Genomic DNA, 23,028 nt, shown 5'->3' with positions numbered 1-23,028 from the left:
TATGACATAATTGTGGGTTGTATTGATTCAAAATTATATCTTATTTTCTTTATCACTATTATACAAGATAGATGTTAGATATTTTTACATTTATGCCCAATCCAATTCTACTTTTACTTAATCATATTAGTTTACATAATATGATTCTAATATATGCTGCAGGTGAGAATCTATATATTTTCAATTGTCCAAATCATAATAACTAAATTTTACAAGTTTAATTTGAACCATGTTTTGATCTTGCATATTTATTAAAATTTTAAATATTGTATGAATTACTAAATTATGATCCTATTAATATTTTCAAAAACAGCTCTGCACATCAACCAATATAACTTTTGCTATTCCATTATTTTTGAAACTGAACTTATAATAGTTTTTATTTATTCATGAAATATTTTCTAGAAATCCATTTTTTTACTCAAGCCACTTACTCACTCATTTCAGTTATGACATGCTTTGGAAACTACACAATTTAAGTTTGTTTCACACATAAACAATTATCATAGCTTTCTATCATGCCTTGGATGTTTAATGACACTTAACGTGTAATGCCAAGAATGATAATCATTACAATTTCAAAACTAAATTGTGTATGAGAGAGATTAATTTATGACTATGCTAAGCGTGCAGACTAAAGTAAATGACCAAACAAAGTCATCATTGCTAATATCAACTCCTACTGTAATTATTACATATCCACATAACTTAAACATACATATATTATGGCCTTATGTTCCCACCATATATTTGTCCGAAAATCTGTATAATCAAACCAAAAAACCAGAAATATGGATGATCTGAATCAAAAGGCTCTTGAAGATAAATGGTTTAGCAGTGTGTTAAGCAAAAAAAGATCAGCAGAAGCAAGACTTCATCGTAAACGTCAACTTCAATCCAAGAGAGCAAAGAAATTGAATGGACTGCAGAAGGAGAATGTAGGCAAGACTACCCCAATTAGTAGTCATGATAATGCTCATGCAAGAATTCCATTTTCTACCATCTCTCAGAATATTCCAAGTTCCAGCAATTCGGTTATAACAAATTTGCAGAAAACTCATGCTTCCTCAGTGATCAGTAATCTTGCAAGTTCGTTGAATAAAAAACGTCCAAGAGTTGTTACAATGAGAAACATCAATATGAGAGGGACGAATTTAAATAATAGATTTGATAACGTTGTTGGTGAATGTGGTTCTACATCTTCAAAAAACTCTCCATTACATACTACTGAAATCAATGAACTTTTTGAAGATGACAACGAAGAGGATAATATGCATGATGATTCGTCAGAGAGTATGGTTTATTTATGGTAATGTACATTCTCAATTAATTTAAACACTTAACAAATTTCTAATTAATTTGCATGTATCAATTTCCATAGGTTGGAGTTCAGATGACAGCATGGTTATGGACGAAGATGAAGAAGATATGGACAATCAAGCTGTAATGGTCAATGCACTACCATCAGGTTTTGTAACAATAATGTAATAATTGTCAGTAAATTTATATTGTTAAACATCCTCTCATCTGTTAACTTAGCTGTGCATTCATTTAGGAGATTTTTACGACATAGGTGATCCAGTGTTTGAATGTCCAAAATGTGGTGCAAACATGTGGTATTTAGAAAGGAAGACCAAGTGTCGGCAAACATTAAGTCCTAAGTTCACAATGTGTTGCGGTGATGGTAAAGTTCAAATTCCTTTATTGAGAGAACCTCCACCGGTGTTACAGAAACTGCTGTTTGACCAAACAAACCCTGAATCAAAACTATTTCAACAACAAATACGTCTTTTCAACATGATGTTTGCATTTACGTCTCCGGGTGCTAAAATGGACAACCGTTTTAATAATGGTAGAGGTCCTCCGAATTACCGAATTCAAGGACAATCATGTCATCGTATAGGTAGCATGTTACCATTGCCAGGACAAAATCCCCGATTTGCACAACTCTATATATATGATACTGAACATGAAATACAACATAGAGTAAACGGATTCAAGTATGTTTATTTATTACTTCGTGTATAATAATATGCTCTTTTTTATGCGATATGGACCATATACCATTTTTGAGTTTTCATTCTTTGCAGGACAAAAGACGGAATAGATCTTGACATAGTGAAAAAACTCTCTTCTATGTTATATCAACACAATGTTCATGCCCAGAGTTTTAAGATGGCAAGGGATATACTTTCCGAAGGCAATGTTTCTGACCTAAAGCTCCGTCTTATTTCCGAGCGACGCACCGATGGGAGAATTTATAATCAACCAACTGTTTCTGAAGTTGCTGCTCTAATTGTTGGTGATGTTGACACTGCTGAGAAAAGGGACATAATAATGCACAAACAGAGTGGACAACTTCAAAGAATAGATGAATATCATACATCATATTTGGGATTTCAATATCCATTGCTTTTCCCTTATGGCGAAGATGGTTACAGGCCGAACATTAGACACCGTAATCAAGATTCCAACAATAGACGTAACTCAGAATCAATAACTGGAGTAGCCGACAATGAGGATGTTCCGTGGGAGCAAGCAACTAAAAGAAATAGGCTCACAATTAGAGAGTGGTTTGCATTTCGTATTCAAGCCAGAAAGAATGAGGCCCAAACAGTTCTCAGATCAAGAAGGTTATTTCAACAGTTCTTGGTTGATGGTTATACAATGATGGAATCTGAGAGACTTCGATGGTTAAGAAAAAATCAATCTAAACTTAGAGTTGGAAAGTATAACTATCTAGCAGATATCAGAACCAATGGACATACCGATGGTGCAAACACAGGGAAAAGAGTTGTCCTTCCATCGTCCTATGTTGGTAGTCGCAGATACATGGATCAACTTTACTTTGATGGAATGGCAATATGTAGTTATGTTGGATTTCCCGATCTATTCATAACGTTTACGTGTAATCCAAACTGGCCGGAATTGAAACGTGTACTTGGTTCTAATAATTTGACACCAGCAGATCGGCCGGACCTCATAACGAGAATATTTAAGATGAAATTCGATGAGTTACTGTCAGATTTGACTAAAAAAGGTTGTATGGGGAAAGTTCTTGCGTGTAAGTATTGATTCATTTCAAAACTGATCATACATTAATTTGATTCTTAACCATCATTATTCATACTTTTTTTTTCTGTTGTAGATATGTACACAATTGAGTTTCAGAAGAGAGGTCTTCCCCACGCTCATATTTTGATATTTCTACATCCATCCAGCAAATATCCAACACCTGCTGATATTGACCGTATTATATCTGCCGAAATTCCGAACAAGGACACCGACGGAGACTTATATAATTTGGTAAAAAGTCACATGATACACGGACCTTGCGGAAACGCAAACCGGTCTTTGCAATGTATGAAGGATGGTAAATGTTCCAAATACTTTCCTAAAGACTTTCGGGCTGAGACAGTTGTCGATCAAGATGGTTATCCGGTTTACAGAAGAAGGGACAACGGTCACACTGTCATTAGGAATGGTATAGAGGTTGACAATAGATTTGTTGTTCCTTACAATGCAAAATTGTTGTTGAAGTTCAGAACTCATATTAATATGGAATGGTGCAATCAAAGCACATCCATAAAATATTTGTTTAAATACATCAACAAAGGCTATGATCGAATAACAGCTGCAATTGTTATGAATGAAAATGGATGTCCTATTGAGCGTCAAGATATTGATGAAATCAAGCAGTATATTGACTGCAGGTATGTTTCTCCAAGCGAAGCATCCTGGAGGATTTATGGTTTCCCCATTCATGGAAGGAAACCAGCTGTCGAAAGATTACACTTCCATTGCGAAGGTCAACATTCAGTCTACTATACTGACATCAGCAATGTTTCCAATGTCCTTGAGAAACCAAGTGTAACTGAGTCGATGTTTACGGCATGGTTTGAAGCTAATCAGAAATACACCGAAGCTCAACAGTTAACTTATAGCAATTTTGTTTCAAAGTTTGTATATGTCAAAAAGAAAAGAGAGTGGAAGCCCAGGCAGAAGGGTTACACAATTGGCAGGTTAATTTGGGTTCCTCCAACTACAGGAGAATTGTACTTTCTCAGAATGATGCTTACACATGTGAAGGGCCCTCGAAATTATTCAGAACTGAAAATAGTTAACAACGTCAAATACGATACTTTCCGTGATGCATGTTTTGCAATGGGCTTTATTGGGGATGATCGTGAATTTATAGCTGCTATTTCAGAGGCATTTCAGTGGGGTTCTGGCCACTATTTAAGATTGCTTTTTGTCCACATGTTGCTGTCAAGTAGCATTAACAGACCAAGGCATGTATGGAGCAAAACAAGGCATCTTCTATCTGATGGAATTCTTTACTCTCAACAGACTATTGCCAACAACAGAGGTAACATGTTATTGAATAAAAGAATTAGATGTCAACTTCATTAACTTCATTTTTTAAATAATTCTATTGCAAACTTCTGTTAAATAGGTTTGAGGTTATCAGAACAAGAAATATACAATCTGACATTGATTGAGATAGAAAAGCTACTACAACGTAACCGTAAGAGCCTGAGCGACTTTCCTGGGATGCCAAAACCACAAGGATATGTCCCCGAAGAATTTGGCAACAAGCTTATTTACGAAGAGCGGAACTACAATCCAGATGAACAACTTCAAGAATTTAACATGCTGTATCAGAATCTCACAGGTTTCTTCACTGTCCATTTGAAATTTGTTATAAATGTAAAACCAAATTAACAATAGCATAGCATAGTATATTATGATTGTCTAAGAATAATCTTCTAATTACCAACAGATGAACAAAGGGATGTATTTAAGCAAATCATGATGGCCGTGAATAACCAGAATGGAGGCGTGTTCTTTCTTTATGGTTACGGCGGTACAGGCAAAACCTATATGTGGAGAACACTAGCTTCTTATATAAGATCAAAGAAACAAATATGTCTGACAGTTGCTTCTTCTGGAATTGCCTCCCTATTACTTCCAGGTGGCCGGACGGCGCATTCTAAATTCAAAATTCCGATTCCCACGCTTGAATCTTCCACATGCGACATAAACAAAGGGAGCGATAGAGGTGATCTACTAAAACTATCAAAGTTGATAATCTGGGACGAGGCTCCAATGTGTCACAAGTTTTGTTTTGAGGCATTGGATAAAACTATGAAGGATATCATGGGTGGATCCAAAGCATCAAATAAAATATTTGGAGGTAAGGTAATAGTCTTTGGCGGTGATTTCAGGCAAATTCTTCCAGTTATTCCAAGAGGCAGCCGCTCGGATATAGTTCATGCTACAATAAATTCATCATACATATGGGATCACTGCAAGGTTTTGAAACTCACAAAGAATATGCGACTACAGCAGTCGGCAAAATCCACCAGTTCTGCAGAGTTAAGACATTTCTCAAATTGGATTTTAACTGTTGGAGATGGGAAGATATCAGAACCAAATGATGGTTACGCAGAGATCGACGTTCCTAAAGATCTGTTGATCTCTGATTTTGATGATCCCCTCAAGGCAATATTTGAAAACACCTATCCAAATTTTGCCGTTAACTACAATAATGTGGATTTTCTACAGTCAAGGGCAATATTAGCTGGAACCATAGAGACTGTTGATCAAATCAATCAGTATATTTTAGAATTTGTTCCCGGTAATCAACATTTTTTTATAGTATTTCGTTGTGTATTTTATTTTTTCATGCCCAATGTTATTTACGACAACAAATAACATTGTCAACCTGCAGGTCAAGAGAAAGAGTATTTAAGCTCGGATTCAGTTGATACAACAGACGGTGACGGCAATGAATCTTTTGATGTTTTAACTCCAGAATTTTTGAATGCCTTGCAAACTTCCGGTGTCCCCAATCATAAAATCAAATTGAAGATCGGTACACCAATAATGCTGCTCAGGAATATTGACCAAGCAGAAGGGCTTTGCAATGGAACACGTCTCATTGTTACCAAACTGGCCGATCATGTTATAGAAGCAAAAATTATTTCTGGAAAGAACATTGGTGGTATTGTATACATTGCACGAATGGATATAACTCCGACTCAATCACCATGGCCCTTCCGAATGACCAGAAGACAGTTTCCTATAATGGTATGCTACGCTATGACAATTAACAAATCTCAAGGTCAATCTTTAGATTTCGTCGGTATATATTTGCCAAGAAGCGTGTTCAGTCATGGTCAATTTTATGTGGCAGTCTCAAGAGTAAAGAGCAAAAAGGGTCTAAAGATCTTAATTCACGACAAAGACAAACAACCATTGTCGGTGACGACGAATGTCGTTTTCAAAGAAGTCTTTGAAAATTTATAATTGGACAATTAAATGTTCCATTCAATTAGTATTTTGAAGTTTTAAACGCCATGCACGTTAATCATTTCAAGTTCGGGATATCTATTTTTTTTTTTGTAATTGCAATATATAGTATATGCAACTCATGGATATCTATTTTTTTGCAATTCACACATTCTTCAAATATATATCATTAATCTAAATGCCATAAAGAAACAGAAACATGCTCTATGCCATTTACATCATAAAAAGATCCACTTTTTAATAAAACACATATACCAAACAATATAAAGCTGTAATTTTTTTTTTGAATAAATCACTTTGTTACCAAACAGTATAGCATTTGCAACATCATTCATATAAATTAACAGAGGTAAAACTAAATCGCAGTCAACATAAATTCCATATTCTTAAACAAATACCATTCACAACACAAAGTCTAAAAATAAAAAACATCCAACCCAACACAAACTATAAAGATAAAAAACAACCAACCCAACACAGTACCTTCATATTAAAACATACCAGCAACATCAATTCCTGTTCACTAACTGAACAAATATCAGATCTGAAAATGGAATCATTGAGAATTCCAGCACGTCTCCTGATTTTAGTTTTTTCTCTCTTGCAAAAGAGTACCATCCAACCCCAATATGTATTTCATACTCATTCCTACTGGCCCTAAGAATTACGCACTGATATCCTTTTCCATCAACAAGATCTACCATCCTTATTGCATTCTGCGTCTTTCCAAAGCACGTCTTCGATATTTCCATAGGAATATTCTACAGATTTTACAACATGCATGATATGTAAATGAGTTTTACAAATATATACATAAATACATTAAATTTTTCAAGATATTTACCAGTGCATTTTGTCCATGCATGTTTGCTTCTGTGACATGCTTCCTCCACTTTACTTCACCACTATAATCAGCAATGCATTCCTCTTCAGTAAGAAATCCATCGTTTATGAGAGTTTTTAACATTTTATCTTGCTCTTCGTCGAACTCTTTAATGATTTGACGTGCCCACTCAAGGGAGTCTCTTTCCGGATCACTTAAACATTAAATACAACAGTACAATTATTCTACAAGTTATAACAAATATTTTTCGAATATAACTATTCATTATTTTATTTTTTGTTAAGAACAACAGTCATCTTAGTACAGATCTAACAAAAAACTTTAATAAATACTTAGTTATCAACTATACATCCCTAATTGAGATCAATTTTCCAGTGCATGCAAAAGTAGAGAAGTCTGAATTTTTTTTATGTCAGAAGAAATTTTTGCTTTAAGCATGCATTTTCTACTTACCTGCTGGAAGGAGAAGGAACAAATGGTACCCCCCACTTCACCATCTCCAATGTTTTAATGATAATAGAGCAAGATTTTATCATTTATCAAAAATTTCTCAAAAACTTCCTATATATGCTCTTAGGTATACACTTACAGCTTGGGCCGTGAAACTTGATGGGCCTTTATTCTATAGGACATAAAAACCAAAACAAATTAAAATAATATTCATCATTACACTTTGTAACATGTATACATATATTGTAAACCATACATTATTACTTTTTTTAATTTTGTTACATATGTTTCAATATAAATTTTATTTTACTCGCAGGACATCATAAATTAATTCATATTTTTTTTTTATTATAAAAAACATATATTTAAATATCTAATAGAGTATGGACTTATGTATTTTTGAAATATTTTTCACTTTCTTAACAAGTACAGTAAAAAAAGAATTCATATTCTAAATGACAGCATTCTAACAAAATAATAGTTATGATACTCCAAACATATGGATTCACAATAAAGTTAGGTGCCAAAATAGTCATCCATAACATACAAATAAACTTATATATACCATAACAGCAGAATTATAAAAAAGATGCAACCATTAGAATTTAAACAAAAAACATAGTTGAGTTTTGATAGAGTTAAGGAGCACAGCAGTAAAAGTTCAACACAAAATTCCATCCAACAAAAACACTTAAATTCCCCCATACATAAAGGAAGAAGAGTTTATACTGAAAACACATAATAAACATAACGATTAGCAAGTTCTTCCACAAATTTCCAAGTCCCATCATTTCTTCTTCATCTGAACATAAATGAAAGTACCATGTCGGGCCAATTGACATGTAAGTTTGTCACCTCTCTTGAACCCTTTGGCCTTCACATATGCGTACCAGCCTTTAGTCATGTATTTCTCAGATGGACTTGGAACCCCGCCACGATATGCCGTCTTCACAGTACACTTGAATTGTTGATACAGATCGCAATCTCTAATGGTTACCTCCTTCTGATTTCTTGCCAAGCAGTCTAATGCTATCTGCTTAGGGAAATGCTGCAATAACACAGAGATTCCATTAATCAAACACTTGACATAGTTCAGTATTAAAATACAAGGTAAATTTCGAGCATGCTTACCTGGACATTATCCTTCTTTACTTTTGAATTCTTAATAGCAATATCCCAGCAGTAAGTCGGCTTTCCCCCCCACATCCTTATCCTAACATTTGAAACATTTTTGCCCTTCTTTGCAAGTTTCACAGTACTTTTCGGCTTCCCATCTGTATCAGCTCTTTTGTTGGCAGTCCTGCACTCAGCCTGCATATTTGTTCTCTTACAAAGGACACTTGCTTTGTTTGCAACTGTTTTCTCAACAACAGTGTTGGAGTTCTCAGTGGTTTTGCTATTTGGTTGATTATCGTTCCCAGAGACAAGGGGGACATCATGTTGTTCAACCTTAACATTCCTTATAGGAACAGCTGTGTTGACGACATTGGAAACAACTACAGGTGCATTCTTTGAAGTTTCAGCAAATGTAACAGATTTCTTTGATTTTGTCTTATCTTTTCTAACAGACTTGCCACAAGATTTTTTTTCAGAACCATCTGCAACCTCATTCACGAGTTTCTCTATCTCAATCAATGCTGTCTCCTCACTGGAAGAACAGTTGTAACTCCGTTAGGACGTTTTGAAGGAGAAATAAACAATAATAATCCTAAGTATTATTTAAATAACCTTAAAATTTCAAGATTAACAACTTGAAAATAGATATAAGATGACAATCTGGACCGATAATGAAGACTATTAGAAAATAATGAGTAACACTAACAGCCAAACAAAGATAAGTCATACTTTCACAATATTCCGAAACATGACTTTCAGAAACAGCAAGGGCTCTACTCCATTCACATCATTTTATAAAACTCACACAAAACCATTTTATCATGCAGATTAAATCAAAAAACCCTAAAACCTAAATAGATCGGGGCTGGAAAAAATAAAAAACAACCGAAATAGAGGAGGAAATAATGTTTCTGACCTCATGACACCTTCATCGTCGTCTGATATCCACCCATGCGTTGGCTTTCGTCCACCCGTCAGTGTCTTCATTTCTTAGTAGCTTGAGAAGAAATGTCTGTTTTTTTTGATAAACAAGAGGAATGAAATCAGTAAAAGTGATGTAATGTGAATAGTTCAAAATATATCGTGACTATACCTTGCACGCTTCAGTTTCCCCAGACTTCTTCAATAAATGACACCTATTTAATCAATCATAACTTTTCCCTATTATCCACGGTGTAACCGAAACAATTAATAAACATTTGGAACAACGCTTTGTATTGTAACTAAAAAAATGCATTTATGTCATCAGCATCCGTTAACCTCAAATATACATGCATACACTACCTTTTTTAGCTTCACCAATACCATGCAGTGTTTAAATATTTTTGATCTCCTTTTTTTTTTTTTTTTTATTACCTCCTCTTTACCATATTTCCCGGAATTCTAAACAGCAAAAAAGTAAATAAGTATTTTTTTTATACCTATATAGTAGAATCTTTTTTTTAGGGGCAATTATTACATTTTATCAACTATTTTTAAATAACTATTAGTTAATTTCATCAAATTTAATAGCAAAATAAAATGTATCACAAATAGAAATTATCCAAAAATTTTATTTTATAAATACTTGAATATATAATTTTTAAAATTATTATATATATGTCAGAGCAAAAATTGTTGATCAAAAATTTTCAAGTTATTTTTTTCCACTTACGTAGTAATAATTAGGAATCAATAAATAATTTTTTAAAAACTATTAGTTAATTAGGAATCAATTTTTTAGGGGCAATTATTACATTTTATCAACTATTTTTAAATAAACTATTAGTTAATTTCATCAAATTTAATAGCAAAATAAAATGTATCACAACCAGAAATTAAGTCACATATTATTTTATAAATACTTAATATATAATTTTTAAAATTATTATATATATGTTAGAGCAAAAATTGTTGATCAAAAATTTTCAAGTTATTTTTAAAATTATTATATATACGTAGTAATAATTAGGAATCAATAAATAATTTTTTAAAAAATACTATACATATTTTTTAACACTTAATATTCTATTAAAAAAAGTATAAATAATCTTAAACATTCACTGTTTTTAAAAAAATACCATACATAATCTGTGCTTTCAGATGCTCTTTTCTCTTCAATTTTTTTTATTACCAATTATATTGAACTTCAGATGTTGCTACAATATCTACTTTCATGTAATGGTATCCTTATTTTTACTTTTTATACTATATATCATTAACACTTGGATCATATTAACTCACACATCTTACACAAATTAAATAAATCTGAAAGCACAGCCACATTACAATAACAACACCAATTAAACTAAAGTAAACCATGCCAATAATCATTTAAATGTTCAAGCATCTGTCCAAATCATAAAACTATGATATTGGAATTACATAAAAGGTTATCAAACCATGTTCTGTTAAAATTCAAATACAGAATATCAATATAACATAAAAAAGGTTCCAAACATTACATTAAACTTGATAGATTTAAAACAAAAGAACCCAACAACATCATTCAAAACAAACTGCTGCTCTTCCAAACTGCAAAACCACTTCATCCAGTCTAGCCATCAACACCTAAACCTGCATTACACAACAATCACAATTTCACAAAATTACCAGTAGCATACGGATCAACAAACAAATCATTTAATATAGATATTACAATAGATTTTGTGGCTACAGAGATGTTCCTAACCATTGTTTTAAGCTTCTTCACCAAATCTGCCCATATAATCCAGTCACTGTCATGCAGAAGACAAACACAGGGTTAATGCGTGGAATGGAATTAAACTCATCTACCCTAATATCATCTTCTTTCAATACAGTCGTTGCATAAAAATGACATACCTTTCACTTTCAAAGACGATTCTACCAAGATACACTGAATTGGATATCTCAACCATTCTCGGATTTATCTGCAGTCCCACACTTCCCATAACATCAGCCACAAATTGAACGTCTTCCAACAAAGCAAAACCCAAACCAGCCCTAATTTCCTGATGCTTCCCCGACCATTTTATTCCAATCATCTCATTCTGCCACACCATTGATATGTTCTTAATCTTACTCCCCCTTTCCCAGCCGCATGCAACATTGTTGATTGCATGTAAAGCCCACTCACTGCATAACCTGGTAATCCGCTGTTTCTTCGTTCTCGACCTCATTCGGAGTTGCTTGGATCTCTGCTTCATCCTTCGCTTTATCGCGAATCTTTCGACAGGGTCCTCAACGACAAGAAATTTCAGTGACCTAAATAAGAAATTTCACTGCATAACCTAGCCATTTTTTCTTCCAACTTTCCGATTTACTGTTCGCCCTTTCTTACTTGAAGTGTGGGAGTTTCCAAGCTTCTATCACCATATATACCCAAAAACCTACTACCTTTTAGACTTCTCTTTAGTAGGTAAACGTGCAAGAGATTTTGGAAACTGGAGAAATCCACTTTTTCTGTGCATGCAGAACTAAATACAATCAACTCTTTTTAAGAGTAATAATTAATTCCACGTTATTTATACATCAGTCAATTTTCTAATTGTGTGGAAAAAATAACACATTGATGTCTGTTTATTTTATAATGTAATCCAAAACTTATAGTATCTCTTTTTAAGAGTTTTATTTATTTTTTTCTCTTTCATAATTAATAATAATTGTTCATACTTATTTATTCGTTTATTTTTTAAATCTTAAGAAAAAAAAAAACAAATTTGTGGTATTTTATAAAGTATTAATTCTTACAAATACAAATTCATAATAGTCATATAACTATATCATTAATTTATATAAATTAATTTAATAAATCACAATATAAAAAAGAAACTAATATTATCATAAAAACTATAAAATAAAGAATTATAATGTTTTTTTTTCTCTTTCACAATTATTAATAATTGTTATTGTGTTCTAATTATTTATTTATTTAGGTTTTCATACATATTTCAGCTTTAATTAGAAATATTTACGATTTAATTATTTTCATTTATATACATTTTTCAGTTTGTTTAATATAATTATTTAACCATAACAATATTATATTTATTTAATATTTATAATGTAGTCCACAAATTTAAATAATTTTTTTGGATACATTATCAAACATATAAGATTACTTAATATAAAAAATGTTACATCTATGTTCAAATTTTCTTTTCCTCTCTATTGTAACTATTATTATTAATTGTTTTATTCTAATTATTTAGTTATTTAATATTTTTTCCTTTCAAAATATTACATACGTCGTTTTTTTTTAAATTTATTATTTAACCATAACAATATTATATGTTTTTGATTGTTATACCGACTTTACGTGACCCGTGCGGGCGCACGGGTCCTTTACTAGTCTATCTATAATATTCCAAGCTACTCTAAATCCCACTAATTTAATTAAGTTTAATAAAACACCTAACCGATTGATTAGAATTTTGAGATAGACTCCCCCTTACTCTAATGTTAATTAGCGATTCCCCCATCACATCAAACCACCGTTTATAACTCCATATAACCTCTTCTCTTCTCACAATCCACACAAATAAAAACGACACGCTCTTCATCCTCTTCTCTCAAATTCCCACACTCTCTCAATTCCAATTCACAAACCCAAAACCAAAGCGATGGGTTTACAAAACCAACTAAACGACGTGTCGTCGGACTCAATCCCCTTACTCGTCTTGATGCACATCGCCACCTGCGTCAACTACATCCGCACGATGCTCCTCGCTCTCTTCCAATCCATCGGCCTCTCGCGTCTCCAAACCGATCAGATCGTCGATGACCACTTCCTCGCCGCCGTCGGATCAGGCCTCGCCGGAATCCTCCTCCTCTCCGATCAACTCTCTCTCAACAACCAACACTTCTACACTTACGAAGACGCCGCTTCATCCGACAACCACCGCTGCGTGTTTTGCCAATCGACCTTCGAGAACGGCGACCATGTCCGGAAGCTTCCCTGCCGTCACGTCTTCCACCGCCACTGTCTCAACGGCTGGTTTCATCGGTACAACTTCAATTGTCCGTTGTGCCGGTCTTCGCTTGTCTCCGATGAGCGCGTGGCGCTCACCGAACGCCGTGTCGGTAGCCAACTCATCTCGTGGTTCACTCTTCGCTGATGCGTCGTCGTTTCGTCAAATCCCAATTTTACCCCCTTCATTTTTTTTACATAGTTGCGGTTTTTCAGTAATAGGATAAAATTTTCATTTTATCTTTTTTTTTTACAGTATTGAGTTTTTTTTTCCTTATATATAATTGTGGTGGTACTATTTTTGGAAAGGGTGGCTCTGCTGTTTGAGAAAACCCTTTTTTGGGATGATGTAAATTTTGAACTCCTATGTGTTTATGATTAATAACCGGAGACATTACCAATTTTCTGCAAAATTTTCATAATAGAATATCATTAGACTTTCTTTTTTCACTTAGTGAAGTTAATTTAAAATGTTAAGGTAAAAATTTGAATGGTAAAAAAATCAGTTTAACAAGTAGTCTGGGTTCGATCCTCAGTATTTTGAGATTAATCGCACAATTGCGTGTTGAGAATATTTGGTTTATAAAATGATATTCTCCAAATTAAATATATAACACCAAACAAAAAGTTGAGGTAAAGAAATTATTTTAGAGATGATAAAAATAGACATAATATTTAGTGTAAATTTGGTTAAATTTATTTTGACTTATTTAATCATGTTCATGAAAAGAGTTCTCCTTTTAAAGTTGAACTTTTTATCATTGTGTTACACTGTTGGTCTAAATTAAAAAAAAAATGTCTCAAAAAGGTGATTTTTGGCTTAAAAAGTTGTGGGTTTTAGCTTCAAAAGCGTTTTTTTCTCTCTATGTTTAAAATTGAGGTTGAATCAATATTTAGAGCTAAAATGGTTAGCATTTGGTTGAAACAAGTTCAATTTCTTAATCACTGTTTTTTATAATTTAACCTGTTATCTCCGTAAAGATATACGTAATTAACTAAAAGATATTTATTTATAAAAAAATTAAGGAAAGAATGTCAAATTAGCACCAATTTTTTTTAACTAATACTATCCTCGATTTTATCTATAAAAATATTATTTTTTAAATTTATTAATTAATTAATATATTTAATCAATATAATATATACATATATTAATTATTTAATAAATTAAAAAAAAACTCTAATAAATAGAATAGAGAGACTACTATAGGCCCGTTTATTTCAGCTTTAAAAAAATGAATTTTTTTATTGTATTTTTGTTAATAATGCTTCATAGAATATGTTTTTCGGTAGACTCTCCTAGTTGTAAATCTATATACACTTCTACACTCAACCAATACTTTTTTTTTTTTTTTTACTTTTCTAAATAATAAAAACTACCCTCATTTATTTTTATTTTTAAATGTTATACGTAATTAAGCATTATACAATTAAATTTAAATAATTATATTCTAACTAATTGTTAATTTATAAATTGATGTCTTTTTCTATTACCATCCTACCATCTATTATATTATTTTAAAAAGAAAAAGTAAGGCTTAATTATAATTAACTACGAAATATGATGCATGATTTTTTGTGTGTCTGAATATATACTAATATTATAAAAAACTATTTATTTTGATAGTCAACAACTTTGAACAAAGAGATAAACAATCAGATTTGTTTATTATTTTAATATCATTCAAACCAAGACCTCCTTTAAACAAAGTTGAACAAATAACCTTCTTAGTTGTAGTAATCAACTTTCTATTGTTTATGCATCTGTCTATACAAAATTTCTTATGCAAGAATCTAATTTGTTAAGAATATTGATTGGTCATTCATAAATTTTAAGACTAAATAGAAGCATATCTTGTAGACTGATTGGACCAATTGAACCTTACACATCATAGAAAGAAGTTAGCCCTTCCATGTAGTTAGTTTGGCCAATACTTTATCTACTATGATCTAAAAATGATGAGTTCTAGATTTTTCTTTGAATATAAAAAAGATAGGTAAATGATGTATATCTCATACTGAATTCATGTATATATGCAATGTGCCTCAACCTAGATCTATAACTATCTCCACTGTAAAGTTTATACTTAGTTACGCCGATGTGTAGATCACGATAGTTCTGACCATATTTTCCTAGGAGATGGTTAATAACTTAACCATTTTTTTCTAATAGCTCTGTAGAATATCATAATGTCATCTGCAAAACAAAAATATGACTAGGAATGATTTTCTTATTAACTAATATGCATGTCAACTTACCATAATCTACCAACATAAATAATTATATACTAAGTACTTTTTCAATAATATAGAAGAGCAAGAGAGACAGAATCTCCTTACCTCGCTCCTCTAGAACAAGAAAAAATCTTACAGTTTTCCATCATAATATAATTTCATTAAATTGAGAACAATAAGAAATCAACCATAATTTTTTTAATCTAAATTAAATTGAACAAAAACTTTTATGAATTTATCTATTAAAAAAAAGAGATTTAAACATATTCTAATTAAATTTGTGCAACATTTGGGACTTTGTGTTTTTGATACTTCTTGTATCAATTCAAGCTTAATCTATACTATTGGTCAGGGCCGGTCCAAACAACGCAGAGGTCCAGTTCTAATTTTAAAAATGAGCCCAAATTTAAAATATAAACACAATTATAATAATTAAAAAAGACACATATAATTACATTTATGAATTAATCAATAATATATTTAATTATAATTATTTTGAGTTTTGATTTATCTCAATTTTTGTATGTATTAAATTTTTATTATAACATTTTTTGATTTATTGGTTTTTTATTATAACATTTTATTTATTTTGATTAATATTTATGAAAAAAATTAGACCTTTTAAAATTTTGGAGCCTCCCAAAATTTGGGACCCTGTGCTGTAGCACTTCCTGCACATGCATATGGCTGGCCTGCTAGTGGTGTTTAGTTGTTTGATTTCTTTCTATTTATATTTATAAGTTACTTATCATTAAAAAATGATTTTTTTTTCAACTCAAAACCACAAAGCAAACACCCTATTTACAATACAATCATTTGAATTTATGAGAAACGAAGGAGGTGGGGTTTTGCATGAACTAATTCCAAAATGAGGTTAATATATACATTGTACATCGCTATTAATGCTTTGTTTGGTAGCATGGGGGAAAATGGAGAGCAACGACAGAAAAATGAATATAAAAAAATTAGACACATGTTTTGTTTGGTAGAAACCTTGGCAAAGAAAGTTAGTATTAACAACAACAACAAAATCTTTATTATTGTCCTCTTCAATTTCAATAAATAAAATATCTGATGCTAGATATTATATTGTTTTTACTTCAATCAAACTTTTTATTAATAATAAGTAAATTTATTTGCTCATAAATCATAAACAAGTATCACTTTTGATTTTAGAAACTAAAAATGATAGTAGCCACATATCATAAAGGCATAACATACTCTCAAGTGGGCTATAAAACAGATTGGTGGAGTGCAACCTCTCATAAACTGCCTACTTCCATCAACCACTTAAACTCTATTTTATAAAAATTAAATCATATATTTTCTTCATATTATATGATTCTCTTTGAAGAAAAATTATTCTTAAATATATGTCAATGTGTAAATTATTAGATTCATTTATTATTATATATACTTTTATTTATACTAATAATATTGATTTATTTTAAAGATGAAAAATAAATAAGCACAATCTTGAGTTTTTATTGTCTAATTTGGCTAACAAAGCTTGATAAAAATATGATTTTGAACTTCATTGTACTTTTGCATTCATGATAGTTAGTTCATTACAATCGTATGACTTTTATATTGATAGACTTTTTCATGTATGTTTGCTCACCAATGCTACTCATCCACATACATGATAATTTACATAAATATTACATCCATATTCATCTATGAGTTTCATGCATATGCTTCTATGATGTAGTGGTGTGTTACTTGCATTCAAAGATACTTTGCCAATGCTTCCTACAAGATCACGGAGGGGTGAAAACCACGACTTTGAACTTGGTGTGAAGCTCTTGGAACGAAGTTGTGTCAAGAGGTTTTGTGGGTGTATTGACAACTTGCAACAAGCTTGAAACATGCTAATTCTTTATGCATTTGGAGATAACTCTTTCACGTACGAAATGAATGTCAAGCTCAATATACTTGATGTGCGCGTGAAGAATGAGATTATATGATAGAAGAACCGCTTTGAGATTGTCACACAAGAGCATTGGAGGAAGAAATGGAACTACAAATTCTATGAGAAGAGACTCCAACCAAAGTAATTAAAATGTTGGGTGTGCCATGGTAGGATACTCAGTCCCCGTACTTGATATAGCAACAAGTGGTTGTTTCTTGGAGCTCCAAGAGACAAGATTCAGGTCAAGGAAGATACATTATCCTAAAGTAGAGTGACGAGCATCTGGATCACTCGCCCAGTCCGAATCACTATAGGCGCGTATGGAGGATTTACAAGAGGGGGAGCTAGAGACAAGAGGAAACTATGGTTGATGGTGTCAGTCTAAGGGTATGTTTAACAACTGACCAATCAGATTCTAGAGGAGAAGCCATGAGTTGAGATGCTTTAGTGACACTAAAAGAAATATCTGGTATAGTGAGTGTCACGTATTGATGTACGCCTACATTTGAATGGTACACGTGAAGATATGAAAGAGATGATGGTCCATGCTTATTGAGTTTGTAATTGCTTAGCATAGGAGTAGTGACACCATTGGCATTGCACATGTTCACCCATGTGAGAAGGTCTCGAATATATTTTGTCTAAGAGAGAAGTAGAATCCATTTAGGAAAATGCTTGATTTTAATGCCTAGAGAGTATTCTAGAATGCCCAATTTCTTTAGAGCAAAAGTAGCATGGAGAGAATCAATGAAATTGTGAATCAAAGTAGAAAAAGAACACGTGATTAGGATATAGAAAGTAACACTTTGATGGGATTAAATAAAGAGGAAGAGGTCAAATTTATTAAAATTGAATCCAAAGTGAATTAGTGCTTGAGTTAAATTCTCATACCAGACTCTAAAAGCTTGCTTGATCTCGTACAAAGCTTTATTGAGCTTGCTCATGAGTGAATTATTTTTCTTCTCAAACCCAAGTGGTTGAGACATATATACTTCTTCTTATAAGGGTCCATTTAGGAATGCATTGTTTATGTCAACCTATTCAAGCTCACATTTCTTTGTGAGAGCCAGAGTAAGGATCACTCGAATATTAGTTGCTTTAAAATTAGAGAAAATGTGGCATTAAAGTCAAAACCAAACTATTGATAATATCCTTTGGCAACAATCCTAGCTTTCTATTTATTCACAATTCCATTAGGGTTCTCTTTAACTTTAACATTCACTTGCATCCCACGAATTTTCTATATGGTGGGAGAGTGGCTAGTGTCCAAGTAGGATTTGCCAATAGTGCATCATATTCAAGTTGAATGGCTTGAAGACAAGCGAGTTGAGATACAACTTATTTAAAAGATGTTGGTTCCACATGTGTGAGAAGATCCTTAGGTTTAAATATGAAATGTTTTGGCCTTAGTTAGCATTAAATGTTCATTGAACTGAAGAACTTGAGGGAGGGAAGTGTTACGTATGGAGGGTGAAAATGACTCTTCCGAGTTAGTACTTTCAAGGGAATGTTGAGAACTAGATATGATGTTGGATGAGGTGTTACACTTGACTTTAGTATCTGGAGGTGGGAGGCCAGGTTGGGTTGATTGAGACATTTGAAATGTATTGTGAGAAGTAATTTGATATGAACTAGGTGCATGAATATATTGAGACCTATGATAGGATTGGTCACCAACTATAGGATTGGAAGACATGATGTCAACAACTATCAAAGGATATGAAACATTATCCATTAGATAAATACCATGTGTGTGAGGAACTTTAGTTGGATTCAACTGTGGAAAATGGAGTGACTAAGGGCAACTATATTGGATGCAAGGAAGGTTAGGTTCAAATGGAAAAATCAAAAAAAAAAAGGAAATTAGTGTTTAAAATAACTTACATATTTTGAAATGAATATTGTCCAGAGTTGTTCATGAATTTTTATCCTCTATGTTGAGATGAGATGCATAGAAATACACACTCTTGACTCCTAAATTCCAACGTGTGTTTATTGTAAGGTCTGGTGAAGGGAAAACATGCACACCCAAACACTTTGAGAGTGTTATAACTAGGTAACTTGTGATACAAGGCATAAGGGGATTGAAAATTTGGAAGGCCAACAGGTAACCTTTTGATGGCATGAACTGAAGTTAAAAAGCTATGTTCCCAAAATTGGAGAGGAATAGAATCACGTGATAACAGTGTGAGACCTATTTCTATAATATGCCACCATGTTTCCTTTACACTATTCCATTTTGGTGAGAGGTGTGGGGATATGTAAGCTTATGTGAAATACCTAACTCAATTAGATACTTGATGAAAGTCCTAAATTCTCCCTCATAATCTGATTGTAAGGCCTTAATCTTGGTGTGAATTTGAGTTTTAACAAATTTTAGAAATGATTTAAAAGCATAAAGTGCTTCAGGCATGTGCTTAAAGAAGTAAATCCAAGTGTACTTGGTATATGCATCAACAAAGGCAATACAATAATGAAAACCAGAACTAGAGAGAAAAGGCGAAGGCCCCCAAATATCTGTCTGCACAACATAAAAAAGATTCCTATGAATAGTTCAGGTAAGAATAACATGTATCCTATGAGATTTGCATAGACAACATGATTTGCATAATAAAGTGTTTACTTTATTGGATATTAGAATATTTCAATGTTTGAGAGTTAGCTGGGCCACAAAAGGCTAGTGCTAGGCATATTTACATCAGAAACAGCTGAACAATAAATAGAATTAGCATTTGTACAAAGAGGAAATGAGCTTTGATGATGCATATAAGATATCTTTGAAGGCTCCATAACCATTTATGGAAAGTAGTATAATCTACTTGAATAAAGAAAGCCTTCAAGTAGAGTAAGTCTAAAAACATGCAATTTGATAAAGTATTTGTCAACAATAAACTCAAAAATAACTTTTTTATCTTTAGAAAAATTTGAAACCGATAACATGTTTCTTGTAATGCAAGGCACATGAAGGATTACATTAAGAGAAAGAGTGTATGGTGGACAAGAGTGAGCATAAACATAAGATGAACCTACACAATTGGTAGTTGGAGACTAACCATTAGCCACACAAACTCGACTTTGAAATGTATATGATTTCTTGGTATGTAAGAAAGAAGAGTTAGGTGTGAGATGATGTGAAGCACCTGAGTCAGAAAACCAAGCTTAACTTTCAAGATCCATAGGAAAAGAATACTCATGTGCAGTTGTCATCATAGTTACTGCTTGAGGATCGGAAGTGTATGCTTCAAGTTTATCAATAGAAGTGTATGAAAACTCCAGTGCTTTCGATTATGCTAGTGTAGGTGTAAAATTCTCATGAAACATATGCCAATAATCAACTACATCATGGTCATATTTACCACATAATTGACATGTAGGTCTGGCTCCAGATGAGACACACCATATACCACGTGGCATGCGTCACCTACCTCTATTTATTTAAGTATTTCCATGTACACCATCTGTTTGATAATTTGTACACGCTATATTTTCCGAGACATATGACATAGTCAGTGACTGGAGAAATTTTTTAAGCTGGGCCTCTTGAACATAGAGGAGTGCTTCCACACCATTAAGAGGTTAAGACTCAGAAGTGTCATACCTTTGTATGACAAATGGATTATATCCCTGAGGAAGTCCATCAAGAATCAAATCAATTCGATCTTGCTCCGAAACAACATCTCCAACTGCAAGCAACTAATTTGAAATGGCTTTAACTCGTAGAACATATTCAATGATAGAGTTTTTACCTTTCATAATGAATTTCAGTTCAACACGAAGTTGCCTAACTCGTGCTTTCTTGCATTTTTTGAAATACTTTTGGATCTTGTCCGAAATTTCAAACGCATGTTTGTATGATAGAACATGAGTTAATATTGATTTTGAAATGGTGGAGAGAAGCTAAATGAAGACAGCTTGGTCTTGCACCATCCACACTTGATAATCGTCTGAAACTTTTCCTTCAAATTGATCTTGTGCAGTCTTGAACTTTTATGAAAAAGAAGAGTTCATGACTACTTTGTGCACTCCTTGAGCGAGAATGATATCATCTTCCTGTTGATTCCATAATAGATAGTTTTTCTCGTGCAACTTGATTGATAATTTCATTCCAAATTGATGTGAGGAAGATGACTAAAATACATTGATTGCAAAGGTCTGTGAATTCTGAATCATGCTTCCAAGTGGTGCAGCTTGAGAAACTTTCAAAGCTTCAACCATGGTGACTCAAGCAGAAGAGACATTGACGTGCCTTGTGATTGGTGAGAACGTGATTGAAATCACTTTAGGTAGTAATATGTGAATGATACCATAGTAGAAATTTTTGAACTTCATTGCACTTTTGCATTCATGATAGATAGTTCATTACAATGTCATGACTACTATATTTAGAGTTTCATGCATGCTAGCTCACATATGCTACTCATCCATATACATGATTATTTGTTGAGAATAACAAGTATGAGTAATGTGCGGAAGTCTCATATTGGTTAGAAATGTGGAGACTTGAACATTTATAAGTGGAAGAACTCACACACCTATCACCTTAAGGTTTTGGGTAAATATGTGGCGTGTCTCTCACAAGACGTGTTGCTCAGAAAAGAAAAATGCCCCAATTATAAAACGCTCACTCTTGTTGACCCCCTAAATAGCCCAACATGATTTAAATCAATTGTATACATAATTATTTATGAGTTTCATGCATATACTTATGTGGTGCAGTGTTCTGTTGCTTGCATTCCAAAGTACTCTTCTAATAAAGCTTAACCATCGTAGAGTTGAAAACATTTAGAAATAGAAAATGTTAATTACCATGTGATATAGCTAGGGCTGTTCATGATACAGTTCGTGGGAAAAACTGAATTGAACCAAACCAAACCATAGTAAAAATGTACTCGAACTGAACCGAACCGTTTCAATTTACTAAGAATTAAACTGAACCAAAATTATTGGTTTGGTATATCGTTTCAAAATTTTTAACCGTACCGAACCGTCAGAAGATAATTTTTTTCAAATCGGACCGTTTATCAAATAAGTGAACCGTTAACCTAATTTTAAATTTTTATTTTAGAATTGTTTTAAGCATTTTTCATTTTCAGTTTTGGTTCGATTAAAATTTAGTTTCAGTTTGGTTCAATCTCAGTTATGATTTAGTTCTAGAATTGTTTGTGCATGATGGTCTGGTTCATATCCAAACATAACAGTTTGATTATTTTAACTTTAGTTTGGTTT

The 23,028-nt window shown here is 32.6% G+C and overlaps 3 protein-coding genes across 3 annotated transcripts; 2 read left to right on the top strand and 1 right to left on the bottom strand.

Annotated features, from left to right (window-relative positions):
- The first annotated feature begins 791 nt into the window (after positions 1 to 791).
- Positions 792 to 6,312, top strand: LOC131646916 (uncharacterized). The gene is made up of 8 exons (XM_058916847.1): positions 792 to 1,293; positions 1,382 to 1,468; positions 1,556 to 2,000; positions 2,091 to 3,064; positions 3,149 to 4,369; positions 4,457 to 4,675; positions 4,784 to 5,641; positions 5,735 to 6,312. The coding sequence occupies exons 1-8, from the start codon at positions 792 to 794 to the stop codon at positions 6,310 to 6,312; spliced, it is 4,884 nt and encodes a 1,627-aa protein (XP_058772830.1).
- Positions 6,313 to 11,063: 4,751 nt separating this feature from the next.
- Positions 11,064 to 11,942, bottom strand: LOC131610303 (uncharacterized). The gene is made up of 3 exons (XM_058882208.1): positions 11,549 to 11,942; positions 11,397 to 11,442; positions 11,064 to 11,281 (listed from the first exon to the last, which is right to left on the bottom strand). Exons 1-3 carry the CDS (start codon positions 11,890 to 11,892, stop codon positions 11,276 to 11,278), a joined length of 396 nt encoding a protein of 131 aa, XP_058738191.1. The 5' UTR covers positions 11,893 to 11,942; the 3' UTR covers positions 11,064 to 11,275.
- A 1,256-nt stretch (positions 11,943 to 13,198) lies between these two features.
- On the top strand, positions 13,199 to 14,068 carry LOC131610293 (E3 ubiquitin-protein ligase RHA2A-like). The gene has a single exon (XM_058882201.1). The coding sequence runs from the start codon at positions 13,309 to 13,311 to the stop codon at positions 13,801 to 13,803; it is 495 nt and encodes a 164-aa protein (XP_058738184.1). The 5' UTR covers positions 13,199 to 13,308; the 3' UTR covers positions 13,804 to 14,068.
- The last annotated feature ends 8,960 nt before the right edge of the window (positions 14,069 to 23,028 follow it).

This window comes from Vicia villosa, linkage group LG1, assembly GCF_029867415.1.
Source record: "Vicia villosa cultivar HV-30 ecotype Madison, WI linkage group LG1, Vvil1.0, whole genome shotgun sequence".
Lineage (NCBI taxonomy): Eukaryota > Viridiplantae > Streptophyta > Magnoliopsida > Fabales > Fabaceae > Vicia > Vicia villosa.
Note: the sequence above shows the minus strand (reverse complement) of the source record. Positions and strands in the feature narration are given on the sequence as shown.